Here is a 16503-nt window from a genome sequence, read left to right as displayed (position 1 = left end):
CAGGAGATAGCAAAATACCCATATAGCCCTGAGAGGGCCAGTCACACAAAAGTAAATTCCATCAGGAGACATGGATAAGTCTCTGTGAGGATGTGCGAAACAGGGAACAAGAATTCCCCTGGATTCCTTCACTAGATCCCATTTCAGTTAAGTACAAGAAATTGACAGGCCCTAGCTTGTCAGATTTTATCTTGAAGCATCAAGTAACATTTGCCACGTGGGTTGATTTCCACAGATAATGGTACATGATGGGAGGAGAGAAATAAAAATACATTTCCTAGGAAGAGGAAGACATATAGCCCTTTATGATCCCACAGAGTGCTTTGTCTGGTCATTCCCTTGAGACACAGGCTTGGTCTGCTGGATTGAAAGGCACTGGCATTCTACAGTAAGGAGAGGAGTCAAATCCTGAAAAATCATACTGAGCACATTCTTGAAAAATAAACTCACAGTCATTGAGGCCGTTCCTACGCATAACAGCCTCCCTCAGATTCCAGAGCTGTAAATCTCATCAGAAGCAGCTGCCCACATTTGCTCTTCGAGCACCTGGTGAATACTAATCGCCAGGCTTTCACCTCAACACTATGCCACCAGCGCTCCTTGAGCTCATTCTAAGTGCTTCTAATCTTGAAATATATAAAGTTTATGATCAGATTTAGCATTTAATTTATGACTCAGAAAGAGTTCTCTTTAGCCTAATAAATTCAACCTGTGTATGTGAAGGACTGGGATGAATGTGGTAATGGCTTAGAAAGGAATGATTTATTTCATTAAGGAATGTCCATGTTGAATTAGTGTCCATGTTGTCAAGGGAAGTTTCTCTAATACTATTTTAGGTTTATTTAAGATCATGAACTTATAATAGAGCTGCTAATGTAATAGTGCATTTGCAATAGTTAGAGATGAGATTTCTTTTTTAAGGATTTTTCTATTACATTCTTGATATAGAGGAAAAAGAATGCATGCCACATTTGTACTGTTTTCCATCAGTGGTAATGATTCGGTGAAAGCATCCCTTAGAATTATGAACCCAATAGTTCTATTTTAGGGAAGCTCAATGTAATGAAATATTTGACAAAAGAGCAAAGAAAAAAATTTGTATATAGATACATAAAGGGAAAGTATACCATAAGGGTTTGATTACACATTGTAATTAATTACATCAATCAATTATAATTACTGATGTAAAAAATGTTTAAGAATGAAAACAATATGATTTCTAAACTTCCACTCTGATGAAAAACGCTAGGGGTTTTTTTTTTGTTTTGTTTTTTTTTTTTTTTTACATAACAACTCTTGAACAAACCACTAGGGACATTTCTTGTAATATCATCATTGTATGTGCTTTTTACTCCATTTCTGTTATGTTTATATGGTAATTTCCCTTCTCTTTACTGTGCTTATATTGGTTAGTAAATATTCTTGCTAGAATGCTGCAGCCCTTAGGCCTGATTTAAATTGTTTTTTTGTCAAACGTTCTTCTAAGTGGTATAGCACTGGTCTGTGAATTGTTTTACAGAGGTAACTTGTGTTTGCTGTGATGCTAAACACTGTGACACTGATGTGCCAAATGCGATAAGGTTACCCATGGTGGGCAGTGTTTGGTGGAGCTCTCCAGTTAAAAAACAAGCTTGGAAGCAGGAATGGCATCCACATCCAAAATGGCTTGCCTCCAGAAACTCTATGAACAGTGCTCAGGTCTTTGGTTCATAGGGTCGCTGTGAGTCGTCTACCACAGAATGTTAAGTACTGTCGACTTAGATCCAACTCATAGCTGACCCTTCAGTGGGTTTTTAAAGACTGTAAATAACACGGGAGGAGACTGTCCATCTTTCTCCCTCAGAGCAGCTGGTGGATTCATACCTCATACCTTTGCATTGCCAATGCAGTGAAGTCATCTGTTTGAATTTATTTTTTTTTCTTCTATTTGAGCCATGATAAAAGGATGTGTAGATTAAAATTTTTTTTAAAGTTTTTATTAATTTGCTTACAAAGTTCCTATCCACTGTGTTTCACACTATTCCTCACTCACGCTGTGTTTCATATAATCATTCCCATGAATTATGTTTTATAAAATTAATCATCATTAGAGCTTGACCAGCATTACCCCGTCTTTTCAGGTCCCCAACAGATCTTTCCCATTTCTTTGCCTCCCTCCCTCCACCCACTAAATTGTGCAGTCCTGTGGTTTCACCCCTACCCAGCCTCACCCCTTCCCATGACTATTCTTACCCCCGTGGGCCCCTATACATATTTTACTAGTAAAATCCTTCAATTTCTATAATATAATGGTCTTATGCAGTATTTGTCTTTATGTTAGTTCACTCAGCACAGTGCTCTCCAGTCTCTCCTAAGTTATGTAGTAGTTTTCAGAATCATTGCTCCTGAATGCTGTGTGTATCACAATTTCACAACCTATTTAGACAATGATTGGACATTTGGGCTGTTTCTATGTTCTTGCTATGAACATTGGTGTACAAATCTCCATTTGTGCCTCAGTTTTAATTTCCTTGGGGTATATTGCTAGTAGTAGAATAGCTTGTTCATAAGAGGGGGGCGACTTTTACAGAAAGAAAAGGTTCCCTGAAACCTTTGAGGATCCTATAGCCTATTGTGGTGGTTAAACTGAAGTTCTCAGTTGTTCTTACACAGCATTCCTTTCCCCCAGCCACATGTCCACATCATGACCAGGAATAACAAGTGGCTGTCAGTCTCCCCCAGCTTGCGTTGATGTGTGGAGCAGACCTGTGCTCTCTAGGGGCTCCAGTGGCTGGTTTTCCTGAACTACTTCAGACCTTTTTCAGTGGTTCTTTTGGATGCATTTCATTCTCTGACATTTTGGTTAACAGTTAAACGCATTGACCATTTATGGCACCCAGGAACACCCCCCTCGATGTCCCAAACCAACACCAGAAACCATCCCTCTGCCATCAAGTTGATTCTGATTCATAGCAGCCCTCCTTTAGGTTTTTGAAGCTGGTAATCTTGATGAAAGGAGACCGCTAACCTTCCTCTCAAGAAACAGATAGTAGATTCAAACAGGTGATCTTTCGATTAGCAGTGTAACGTGTACCATACTGTGCCACCAGCCTCAGCTTAACAGCCTCCTTCTTACAGAAAATACAATGAGAGAGAAATGGAACCGATTAGGGAGCCACAGCTGTCCCTTGGCTGCCCATGTTCATGCTTCTTTGGAAGCAGCAATACTATTAAGAAGACAGCTGAGAGGAGCTACAAATTAAAATGAGCCAGCTGTGATTTTTACATTAAGTTTACCACTGGAGGAATACTTTATTTACTTGGAGAACAAAATAGGGAACTCTTGGTCTGATTTTAATTAACCTGCAGTAAGAGGGTTAAAGATTATGGCAGTCCGTTGAGCTGACTGAATTGCAAAGCAGCCTTTGAAATGAACAGTCCACTGATCTGATCTAATCACTGGTGTAAGTCAGACGGAGCCTTGGTTAGCCCAAGCTGGTGTTGCTGTATCTTGATACAGGCCAGTATCTGCTGCATGAGCATGGAATGAAAAAGAGTGATGAAATGTTTCTAGGAGGGAGATTGCAAGAGTGATACAGCTTGAGACCACCATGACAAAGTAGGATGTTTTCCTTTCAAATATACAAATTACTGGCTTATCCTGGAAACTCAACATAGTGTATGATCAGAGTTAAAGATTGAGCAAATGATCAGGACAATCCAAATACTGAAAATCTGTCTCTTGAATTGGTAGAATTGGCAGAACTGATGTAGTTAGTGTAGAATTAGATGGACTGTGGGTCGGAGGGTGATAAACGTAAGGGGAAGATGAATCAGAGCTTGATACGGTTTCCTGTAGTTCTGTTGTCCTCTGATTTCATTGTCTCAGTAAAGCTGAGAAGTTAAGTTTGTTTCTTTTTTTAATGAAGGGGGAAAAGAAATCAAATCCAAGATAAAACATTATGTCCTTTCTAAGATGGAAGATAAGGCTGACTTTGTAGCACTGGCAGCCTATGTAATGCCATGCCAGAGAGTCCAGGCTGTTGAACTGGGCTCTGCTAATGTGCCTTCTCCTTCATGGAAAGTAAATCGGTAGAGGGAATTGAGACAGCAATCCTTTTGAACAGCTGGGGAGCCCTGGATCGCTGAGGGAGCATTGATACTGGCCAGCTCTACGAACAGGTGCCAAAAAGAATCTGAGATGCGTGTCTACCTTCAACCCATGTTTCCCTCTCCCTTTCCTTAATGCTTTCTCTCCCTAAGGCTCCCTAAGCTGTCCTTCAGCTCTACCATTATCTGCCCCCCTACTCTGCCACCTCTGAGTATTATTGGTAAGGGAGAGAAGTGCACAAAACATAGCATAAGTTATATCATTTCCTGTTTAACCACATGATCCTCTGACTGGACAGGACTCACCTCTTTTAGCCATGATAATGGTGGTGGTGTGTGTCAAGTCAGAGCCAACCCATAGCTGACCCTCCAGAGGGGTTTCAGAGGCATTAAAACCCACGGGAGAAGATGCCTATCTCTTTCCAATGGAGCACCTGGTAGATTTGAACTGCGTGCCTTTGGGGTTTTAGTGCAACTTCTTACCACTTTGGCCATGATGGTGACAAATAATCCATTTCCATGTAGGTGATGACTTCACCCACAGCACATCTTCTCTCAGGTCAGTGCTTTCCTCAGCTCTTAAAAATGTTAAGTGGATTTAGATTCTCTCTCTTGCTGTGTCTAATCCTAAATACCTGTACTGAACTGGCTATGATTAAAGATACCCATGATTGGGAAGAAGAATCCACTGGGTAGCTCAGGAAGGGGCCTCAAAAGTCATGTAGGTCAACCCTCTGATTTCACACTCAAGAACAAAAAAAAAAAAACCTTGAAGCTGTGCTCTGCATTGACTCTGTAGTCCTGACTTGTTTACTTGTCAAATAAACTCTTCGATATTTCTGAGTGGCGTGTTATGTGTCAGGCACTCTCTTAGATACTAAAAATACTAGCAACCAAACAGTGAAATCCTTGCCTCAGGGAGCTTACATTCTAGCAAGCTGAGCAGAAGTAAAGCAGATATTCAGCATGATAATCATAGGAACCAACAAATATTGAATACCAAGTCCCAAGCAATTAGCACGATTTACATATCCAACAGATTAAATGTTCATGAGATCCTTGTGAGTCTACTTAGCTCCCATTTTATAAATGATAACTATTTTCCTTAGTTTTCCAGACATCTTCCACCTGGAGATTAGTAGAGTTGGAATTTGAACCCAGCATTTGACTGAAAGCCTAAGATTAACCACCCTATTCTACTGCTTTTCTGAGACACTAATGCACAGGGTACAAGGAGTATCTTGTAATAGGTTGGCTAGTGCTTTGCAAATGTACTTAATGGTATGAGTTATTCAAAGTGAGAGTCATTTCTATAGCTATTTTTATAATATTGGGAGGAGAAAAAAGAAAACTTAGAGATTTATGTTGTCAGATGAGAACATTTTTGGCCACATATTTTAGAGCTTTTTCCTTCTGTAATCTTAGGAGTTGCCATTTTATTATCTTTACATCATTTCCTCTCAAGTCTTGACTGTTTTAGGTTCCAAGAAAACGGATTTTATATGTACTCATTTTGGCTTTGACGTGCAATAAGTAGTTTCTTGCCTTCAAGCGCTGTCCTGCCCTGCGTGTGTGATTATGAGCAGGCCTTTCATCCTCCTTGGACTTTATGAAGATCGTGACTGTATTAGACATCATCATTCTAGAGGGAGAATTGATGCTGGACTTTTTGTTGTTGTTGTTGTTGCTGTTGTTTTCATGAATCCTGAACCAAAAGAGACAACATGTTGAAAGGGAAGGCTCATTTTGGTGTAGACAAAAATAAAACCAAATAGCCTACAATATACACACACTAAGAAAAAAACCACTGGGAAAAAACATCATGCTGATGATGCATATTGTTTGATCTCCCTTAACATGCAGTAAGCAGAATTTTAGAAACCAAAGATTATCAGTGCTTATCAGGAGTTGGAGGGAGTGTGAAAGAGGAATTTTTCATTAGGGGAACATTGAGGTTGGAACAATAAAAAGTATGGTTGTTCAACTTGAATATAGCAAGTCTTACTGAATTGTACACATAGAAAGTTTAGAGATGGCATCTTTTGGTACATATATTTCACAAATTAAAAAATTGTCACCAGATGCTCCGCTGGAAAAGGAGGGGAGGTCTCCTCCTGTACCATTTGGGTCCAGTTTGATGGTACATAACAAGGGGGTGGGGAATGTAACCACTTAAGAGTGGCTTTATTGTTGTTTTCCATTTGATCGTTTGCTTTAAAAACTACTTTATTCACGGTAGTGGTCCAACTTCAGATACAAAACCTTCTGATCAGTGAGAAGCTAGCCCCTTCAGCCATAAGGGAATGTGAAATCGGCTACTTTGACATCTTTGCAGCTGGGTAGGTAAGAGTTTGTTTATCCAGCAATCTGTTAAACAACTGAGATGGTGAATTAAAATTGATTGAAACAATGTGGGAATGGTAACATAGCATTTCTCTCCTTTTTATAGCAAATTCTTTCTAATCATATTTACAAACATAGGGACAAGTACAAGGAATGACCTGGGTGTTGTTTTTTTTTTTCTGTGTATCACTCTGACATCTTTGCTATGAAAACTTACAAGTTTTCTTTCTCATCATGTCACTTTCATCCACCATAAAAAATATATTTGTTTATGACCTTGATTCCACTATAGTAAAAGTTCCATGAGTGTGAAATTCCCAATTTTTTGCTCAACCGCTCTATTTCTCTGATTCTCACAATTCCTTAAATCCTCAGTGTTGATCAGTTAAGATTCTTTTTTCCTTTCCATGTTACCTTCTTTTCATGAAAGAGAATGCATTTTGAGATTCTCTCCCCAAATAAAATTTCCCTTCTTTCTTGTTCCTCCTTTAGTGATTGCTGATATTGTGAATTGGTTCTTTTAATGTTGATACCTGCTTCTGTACTTTAGTATATACTTACGTGCCTTCGGTAACCAGCATGTAGGCTTGTTTTTATGTGGTTGTTGCTGTTAGGTGCTGCTGAGTTAAGTACAACTTGTAGCAACTCTGTCAACAACAGATCTGACATGTGCTCTGTCCTGTGTCATCCTCATCTCTTACATGCTTGAGCCCACTGTTAGTCATGATGTCAGTGTACCTGGTTGAGGGTCTTCCTCTCTTTGCTTCCTTTCCAAGCACGTTGTCTTTACCCAAGGTATGGTTCCTCCAAACACCATGCCCAGAGTATGTGAGATGAAATTTCACCATCCTTTCCCCTAAGGAGCACCTGAGTTACACTTCCTCTAAGAATTATTTATACTCTTGGCAGCCCATGGGATATTCAGTTCTCTTCTCCACCACCACTCCTCGGCGGCACTTCTTCTTTTTTTGTCGTTGTTGGTTGTTGTGCTTCTTGCTGCTTCGTAGGTAATAATTGAGAAAACCACAACTTGGATCAGGTGCATCTTAGTCTTTCAGTGGACTTATTTTTTTGTTCTTTACAACTTTGGAAAGATCCTTGACAGCATATTTTCCCAATGCAGCATGTTTTCATTTCTGATACCAAGGATGTTAATTGTGGGTCTAAGTAAAATGAAGTCATTGATAAATTCCATTTTTTCACCATTTATCATGCTTTGCCCTATAGGGCCGACAGGGAACATCATGATAAATGGAAAAAAGATGGAATCTATAAAAATGTCCATAGATCTTTTCTGGTTTAACATGGAACATTTGACTACATGAAAAATTGAGGAAAAATTTAGGAAAGGTGTGGGACAGGGGTATATCCTGTCACTATACAGTCTGTATTCTGAGTAAATCTGATAAACTAAATTATATGATGAAGAACAGGGCTTTAGGACTGGAGGAAGAATCAGCAACAACCTGAAATAGGCAGGTGATGCAACTTTGCTTGCTGAAAGTCAAGAGGAAGCCCTTACTGGTGAAGATCAAAGATTACAGATTTCTGTATAGATTACATTTCAACATAATTTTTCCCCACAAATGAACCAGTAGCCCATTGTAAATGGAGAGGTGATTCAAGTTGTCACAGATTTCAATTTTAATTGGACTCACAGTTGACACTAATAGAAGCTATGGTCAAGAAATTAAGTGGCATATTGCATTGGGCAGTTCTGCAGTAAAAGACTTCTTGAAAGTGTTCAAAAGCAAAGATGTGACCTTGAGGAATCTAAGCTATGGTCTGTTAAGATATTGGATATACATGTGAAAGGTAGGCAGTGAATAAGGAAGACCAAAGAATTGAAGCCTCTGAATTATGTGTTAGCAAGGAACATTGGATGTACTGTCAACTGCCAGAATAAAGAGCCCATCTTCTTGGAAGAAGTTCCTTGAAGAACAACTAGACTGTTCTTTAACATTAAAGATGGCAAGAGTTCACATTTCAGGACGTCACCCAAGTTATCTCTAGTCCCTAAAGTAGAACATGCTTGGTAAAGTAGGTGTTCAAACAAAAGATAAAGGTCCTTAAGGAGATGAATTGATACAATAGTTGCAGTGGCTCAGACATAACAGCAAATGTAAGGGTGGGGCATTGTCCAAGATGAGTTGGATCCAGTTGGAGGGCACCTAACAACCACAGGACAGGAAAGACCAAAACTCAGACACGTTTTGACTAACGAAGAAAATTTCCCAGATAAAGACTTTATATATTTCTTGAATAAATACTGAAGAAATGTGATTCTTGTACCAGACGACAATTAAACTCTAGTATGTAAGGATGAATGAATCTGTTTCCATTTTCTCAATTAAAGTTTAGGAACTAGATTTGGTTAATGTATCTTGCTAAAAAATGGCTATTTCTTTGCAGTTTTCTCTGAGTGAAGAGGTCCTAATTACTCATTTAAAAAAAAAGAAAAACCAAAATCTAATTACCAGAGTGTAATTATGGTTCTCAGTAAAACATTTTTCCTTTCTTTAGTTGAGACGGGAGAAGATTGACCTCGAAAATACGTTGGAACAAGAACAAGAGGCACTAGTTAATCGTCTCTGGAAAAGAATGGATAAACTTGAAGCTGAAAAGCGGTTTGTTTAGTCTTGCTGTTCTGTGTGTGTGTGTGTCTGTCTGTCTATCTAGGGTACTATTCTCCATATTACTGTGGAATAATAATGGACCTTCTAGTTCATTACTTAATGCATGTTATTTTAATTTTCTAGTAGAAAAAGAATGTTGAAAGGCTACTGAACTGTGCCCATGTTGGCCATTGTATTATTCTTCACCAAATTACTATCCCAATGAGATTTCTTTTTCACGTAATGTTAAAAACATATTACAAAATTAGGCATGGGCACTCTTCAATACCTTTTATATTGTTCTAAAGGATGGCTGCAGTCTCTAACTTTCACCTTATTGAACTGGCATCCTCAGTTGTTTTTCAAGTATGAGACTAGATAAATTACTATCTATTTTTAAAACTTTCCATAAAGTTACAGTTGTTCATGCTTAAGGTTAAGATTCTTTTGAGTTAAATATATGTCAGTGGAAGCAAGAGTGGCATCCACTTCCTAGACAACATGCCTCCAGGAACTTTGATAAATGTCGATAGTTATAGAAAGGCTTCAGACCTTTTGTTCATAGGTTCGCTGTGAGTCATGCTCCACTCGACGGTAATCAACAACAACAACAGTGTTAAATATCACTCAATTAGTAAGAAAGGTTTCTTGAACCCCTTACTGCAAGATCCGATTAGATTCTAATTTTAAAGCACTGGCTACTTCAGGAGTGATGGGACAATGCTTTTAAGAATGTTGGAGAGGTTCTGTACTCAGGGTAGGTATAGAAGGTGAGTCTTATGAAAATGTTGGGTGATCCACTTACCAAATTTTTTGTTCTAGAGGGTTTTTTTGCTTATTAACTAAAATGAAAATGTTCTGTGATTCATTTAAGCAAGTTTTTGTTTTGTTCTGGAAGGGGTTTTTTTTGCTTATTAACCAAAAAACCAGTAGTGTTTGGTTTCGATGAATGTCAGTATATTGGCTTGAGATTGTCTTTGCATCCTCAAAATATAGACACATGGTAAGGAATTACACTGCCAGTGTAAAAGTATGCAGTTCGAATCTGCCAGCTCTTCTGTGGGAAAAGGATGAACAATCTCCTGTGTGATTTGCTCCCACTGAAAACCATCTGGAAGGTCAGCCTTCTCACTCAATAGCATAATAGCTTGAAGAAAGTGAAAATGAGAGATGTACCATAACTTCGGGTGGCTATTCAAGCCATAGTAAGGCTCTGTGTTATTTTAACAGTAGTATAGAATTATGAAAGCTTTATTTATTATAATAAATGTTGTTGTTGTTGTTGTTGTTGTTATGTACCCTCAAATTGGAACTGACTCATAGCTGACCCTCCAGTGGGTCAGAGGCAGTCATTCACATGAGAAAGACATTGCCCATCTTTCTCCTGGGGATCAGCTGATAGATTCGAATCTCATGTGTTTGGGCTGGCAGTACAACTCCTTACCCACTAGGCCACCAGAGCTCCCTTACAGAAAATTAGGATGTTATAGTTTGCTCCCTGTAATCAACATAGAGACCATTTAGCACTTATATTTAGCACTGATATTTAGCACTTATCAGTTTTTCTAGTAACAGCGGGTTTGGAATTAATTCCCTGATTGCTCTCGGACAAATTCAGAAGCTTTAAAAACAAAGTAAAACCAAAGAATTCAGTAGGTTATAGAAGAGACTAGAGGTCTGTTCCTTTGTAGGATGCTTTTGGAGGCTTTACCTATATTATTATCAAGTCACCAGGCTGAACGATATAAAATTATAAGCCAAAACCTATTAGGCATTAGCAGTTTCACTTGATTCAAACTAATAACTATCAGTGGGTGCCACCTCCCCTACCAGAATCATTTCTGCTCTAGCCAGAAGCTAAAGGCCCTCTTAAGCCCATGTCTTCTGAACCTGTTTTACAGGAGAATTTGAAAAGTTGAGTCTCTTCTTTCACTGTGGGAATTAAATCGTTATGTGACTCCAGCATCTAAGGACATTCACAGTAAACAGTAATTGACACCAAAAGTATATAGAGAGAGGAATTGCTTGCTCTAAAACTAATGTGCAGAAAGTTGAGTATGTAAATGGTTCTGAGAGCATAAGACCGGTTGATGCAGTGACTGTAACAGTGGACTCCAGCTTGTTGGAGAGCGTGAGGGTAGCACAGGAAAGGGCAAGGTGCCAGCTGCTCTCAAAGGATGGCTATGAGTCGTCGTTGACTTGGCAGTCTTAGCAGTAGTAACAATGACTGTTTACCAAAGAAAATAACCATAAATAATACTAAATATAAAGTTGTCTGACCAAACCTGTTGCTGTCGAGTTGATTCTGGCTCAGAGTGACCTCGACCAGATTTTCTAGGGTCTGAATTTTTATGGGTGGATACTGCTGCTTTATTCATCAAGCAACTGGTGGATTTGAACTGCTAGCCTTTTACCACGTTATGCATTACACCACCCAGGCTGCTTCTGCAGCTAACAGTGGCTGTTTGGAAGCCAATAATAATAATAGGTAAATCTCCTATCCTTGCCCTTGATCTGAGAAGCAGAAATTGATAACAGGAAAAGGAGTTAAGTAGCATTGAGGTTAGTTTGCTTTTAACACAAGCTCTCCACTAGTGTTTTGGTTTCATCTTTTCAAGACGAACTGTTTTCTTATTGTTTGATTTTTCTTTCCTTGAAGAATTCTGCAGGAGAAATTAGACCAGCCTGTCTCTGCTCCCCCATCACCTCGCGATATCTCCATGGAGATTGACTCACCAGAAAACATGATGCGTCACATCCGGTTTTTAAAGAATGAAGTGGAGAGACTGAAAAAGCAGCTGAGAGCCGCTCAGTTACAGCGTATGTACCTCTGGGCTTCATGGTGTATAGTGCACACATAAACTCACCATATGCAGGGAGTCACTGTTATTCACCACTGAATTGGCGTTAATCAAATTCTGTTAACAAATTGCATGTTCACAGGGATTTATGTATCACATATTTACTGAACAAACTTATTCATTCAGAAGTATTAAAGCAAAGAAACCAGAATTTGTCTATTATAAAACATTCAGTTGTCCACATAGTGATGAATTGTTCATGTTTATATAGTAAGATGCTAGTGAACTTGGCAGGCAGAACAGTTGTGGAAGTCCTTATAAACCCAGCATGGTTCCCATGTAATGTCTCCTCTTGGTGGTGACTTTTTTACCAATTTACTCAAATCCACAGTGCAGGGTCAAGATAATTGCTTTTGTTTCTTGGCCTGTTATTGATCCTGAAAATCTTGTGAAAAGGCATGAAGAGAATGGAATTTGATGATAGATATGACAGTGGCAGAGAAAGGAAGTGGGGCTGTAAAGATGCACTAGATGCATCACCCAGGTGTACCTCTGGATTAGAATATGCAATGGGCCTTAGGAAAGAAAAATCTAAAGGCAAGTGCCACTGACATGTACGTGTACATTACACCCAACCCAGCAGTTTCGCTTCCTAGAAATTATTCTCAAAGTGGCCTGGCATAAATGTCAAGTGTATGCACACAGTTTTTTCTCCCACCTAAGCATTTTTTAATTGAAATAAATTTCACATAAAATTAACCATTAACAATTTTAAAGTGTGTGAGTCAGTAGGATTTAGTACATTTGCAGTATTGTGCAACCATCACCTCTGGTTCTAAGACCTTTTATAATCCCAGAAAGTACTCATTAGACAGTCTTGAAGGAAATAATTTTATTACTATTTTAATAGGTGTTGCATTATCGTAGAGTGAGACAAGCACTTTAAGATACCTTCAGAACATAATGCAGATAAGTACAGGAGGGTCCAGGGATTGGTACTGATATTTTTAATAGACCCTTTACCCCATTATTTATCTCTAGAACTCTGCTAGTGGGAACCTTGCAAGAGCTTTCAATGTACTTGGGGAAAATTAAGGCCAAGAATAGTGTGTTTAGCATCTTCATTATTAAATTTAATTTCAGCTGACATTCATTCACAACATGTAGAATAATTGCTTTAGAAGTTTATATTTACTACTTGGGCGAAGATCCGAATAATTTTGAGCTGAAAATCAAAAGAACAAGATTTCCTATGAAATTGCTATAACATCATCACAATCTTAACACAAACTATAAAATGTCTTATTTTACGGTTTTGGAAATCGGAAGTCCAAAGTGAGCCTTATTGGATTGTAGTCAAGATATATGCAGAACTGATAACTTCTGGAGTGTTCAAGGAGGAGAATCTATTTTGTTGCTTTTCCCAGCTTCTACCATTTCTTAGCTTAGGACCTCTTCCTCCCACTTTTGTTGCTGTGGTCACATCTTTTTACCTTGACTCCTGCTTCCCTCTTATACGAACCCTCATGATTATATCTGGCAGGACAACCTCTCCATCTCAAGGTCCTTAATACATCTGCAAAGTCCTTTTAACTATAGACGGTAATATATTCATAGGTTTTAGGCTTGAGGACGTTGGACCTATTTGGGAGGCCATTATTTATCATATTTCTCATTCCAGGTATAGATTACCAGGGTAGAGACCGGTCCTTTGTGTATTTGTTTTTTATGTGCAGGCAGTTTTGATGTGTATCCTGATTTGAAATCGGTGTTATGGTCCCTGAAAAGAAATGAGATTTTAAAAAATGAAGGTATTCTCAAATTTTACTAATTTATTGTGGTTTGGGGTTTTTGCTGAATTGGTAGGCAAGCTTATTTTTGGTAGTTTCTGAACTCTTCTTAGTGCCACTGCTTTGTGTTTTCTTCCTCTTGTATTGGGGAAAAAGTTTTCATTCCCATCACTTCTTCCTTATTGCACTGTTTTATCTTTGAAGGTACTGACTCTAGGTACCAACAAAGCTATCTACCTGTATGTGTTATTTTGATTCTGTGAGGATAGAAATGAGTCCATCTGAAGCAGCAGTGATTGGCACATAGCTGCTTCCTGTGGTTAGCTTTTGGTTTAGAGAAGAACTTAATGACATTTCTGCATCTAGCTACTGCATCCTCCTTTGCTCCAGTGACCCTTGGGGCCCTTGGATATAGCTGTGACTGTTGACCTCTCAGCCTGCAAGTCTGACATCCTGAGTCTCTCTCCCGGGCAGGCGTGTTCAACTCTGGCTCAATACCGGAATCACCTGGGGAGCTTTGAACATTCCATTGTGGAAGCCTCAGCCTCAGCCTCAGGAAGTCTGATTTAATTGATCTGGAATGGGGCCTGTATTGGTGTTTTCTATCCAAGCTCTTGAGAGGGGATGCATAATGTAAAGATCTCCTTTCTGACATTGAGGAAAGGCGTCTGCTTCCAGGTCACCCACAGTTGCTGCTGCCTTTGCTTCTATGCTGTGTAGGAGGACATATTAGCTGTAGTGCTAAGAGCGTATTGTTTCAGAAGTTGACTCAGACTGGTCATTCGGTCCTTGATGTAGCCTGAAACCGTCACTGTGGCAGAGTGCCAGCAGAGGGCACTCGTGCTGAACCTGAAACACCTGGGGGGTGTAGGGGCTGGTGCCTCCTTTCTCCCTCCATCTTCAGTGTAATTGCTAAGCTGTGAGACCCTTCCAGCCCTCTACCTTGTCGGCTTTTAGATCTATAGATTCTTGTTGAAGGAGCTCCTTGCTGTTTCCCCAGACATTTAAGTGTATTGCCCTGTTCTTTGAGAGATAAAGAAATCATTGTTCTTAAGTTATTATTCTTGGAGACTCATGAATCCTTGATTAAGAAGCTTTCATATTTATGGAAAAGACAGGCACCTTGCTCAGTCATCCCACTGGTTCTGTTGTTGTTGTTGTTATGTGCCGTCAAGTTGCATGTGACTCATAGCAACCCTATGTACAACAGCCCTAAACTCTGCTCTGTCCTGTAACAATTGCACCGTCTCTGATACACCCATCCCGATTACCCCAGTCACTGAATCAATCCACCTCATAGAGGGCCCCCCCACCCCGGGCGTGGAGGGGGCTTGGCAATCTGGTGCTTCCTTAAAGCTAGTGAATAGTTCTGCATGACTGTGTATTTGGGATTAAATAATTTAAACCATTTATATTAAAAGTGTATTTTGTAAATATTTTCCCAGCATGCCTTCAATTAAAGAGATTTTTGTGCATCTGGATTAGCCAGCAGGGTTTCTGGCTATATCGAGTACAACTGAGGGATTTAATATTTTGTGCACATAATAGTGTTTAATGATTTTGGCATTTTGGTCTTTTTTCCAGAATAATTATATTTGAGAACTTACATGTTTTCTGTGATGATTTTGCTGCCTTGAAAATCCTTCAGTATTATCAGAAGTTATTGGATAATTGTCAGACCATCAGAATAGCTTATAACTGTAGCTGCAACTAGTTTGATGACCTTGGGGGGGGGGTCATCACAACTTCAAAAGCTTTGGTTATTTTTAAGAGAAGAGAAGTATATGGAAATCGTTACTTTTCCCAGGTTCATTGGTTGAGACAGAGAAGAAGAAAGAACCAGATAGACAGATAAACTCTAAATGATATATTTGTATTATTTCAATGGCTAATAGCTACAAAGTCTGTGGAGTAGACTAGAAAAGGAGGGTTGTGTTTTACAGTTTATTGAAAGGGTGTTGGAATGTGCCTCAGCGTCCTAGAGAGAAGAGCCCCAGAAGGGGAAGAACTGTTACACTAGCTCAAGGAGGCACAAGAGAAGAAGCTTTTGGAACTCGGTGAAGATGGCGGTTCCACATTTCAGAATTCTGGGAGAGCCTTGAACTATCTCGTCCTTAACCCAGTTCCTAGTCAGCCCTGACGTGGGGAGAGGTGGTGGTGGTTCTTGTTTGGGCGCTGTTGGCATAGCTCTAGTTTGTGTATTGATCCTGTATATAGCAGGTCCTATGCCCTCCTCTGTCACGGTTGCGTGTGAGCCTGGGGTTGTAGCCATCACATCGGTGCGCCTCATTGAGGATCCTCCTCTTGTCTGCTCCTTCACCGAGCATGATGTCCTTTCCCAGGGACTGGGCTCACGTAATAACATGCACAAACTACGTGAGACGAAGCCCCACCATCCTTGCCTCCAAGGAGCGTTCTGGATGCACTTCTTCAAAGACAGATGTGTTTACCCTTTTGGCAGCTCATGGTATATTGCGTATTCTTTTCCAGCACCACAGTTCAAAGGCAGATGCTAGATGGAAGCCAGCAGCTCCTGAGCAAGGATAGTATTTGTCATGAGTAAGACAATAATGTCCCTGACTGGACAGGTCCTTTACCTGGTGTTTGACTCAGAAGAACATATGAGAATGTGTGCACACCAAAACTCACTTGTTGTTGTTATGTGCCGTCAAGTCATTTGCGACTCATAGCGACCCTATGTACAACAGCCCTAAACCCTGCTCTACCCTGTGCCAGTCTCATTGCCTCCGACATACCCATCCCGATTACCCCAGTCACTGAATCAATCCACCTCATAGAGGGTCTTCCCCTCCTGCGCCGTCCCTCCCCTCTGCCCAGCATGATGTCCCTCTCCAAAGACCTGTC

At 39.7% G+C, this 16503-nt stretch overlaps 1 protein-coding gene across 1 annotated transcript in view; it reads left to right on the top strand.

The window, feature by feature from the left end:
- Window positions 1-16503, top strand: part of CCDC6 (coiled-coil domain containing 6) — a 135647-nt gene that overhangs the window by 105163 nt on the left and 13981 nt on the right. The window contains exons 4-5 of the mRNA XM_006895586.1: window positions 8956-9059; window positions 11707-11867. Of these exons, the coding sequence (XP_006895648.1) occupies window positions 8956-9059; window positions 11707-11867 (265 nt within the window). The remainder of the gene's footprint in view (window positions 1-8955; window positions 9060-11706; window positions 11868-16503) is intronic.

Source organism: Elephantulus edwardii, unplaced genomic scaffold (genome assembly GCF_000299155.1).
Source record: "Elephantulus edwardii isolate Elephantulus edwardi_28Jun2011 unplaced genomic scaffold, EleEdw1.0 scaffold00170, whole genome shotgun sequence".
In the NCBI taxonomy this organism is placed as follows: Eukaryota; Metazoa; Chordata; class Mammalia; order Macroscelidea; family Macroscelididae; genus Elephantulus; species Elephantulus edwardii.
This window is presented reverse-complemented; position numbering and strand designations above follow the sequence as displayed.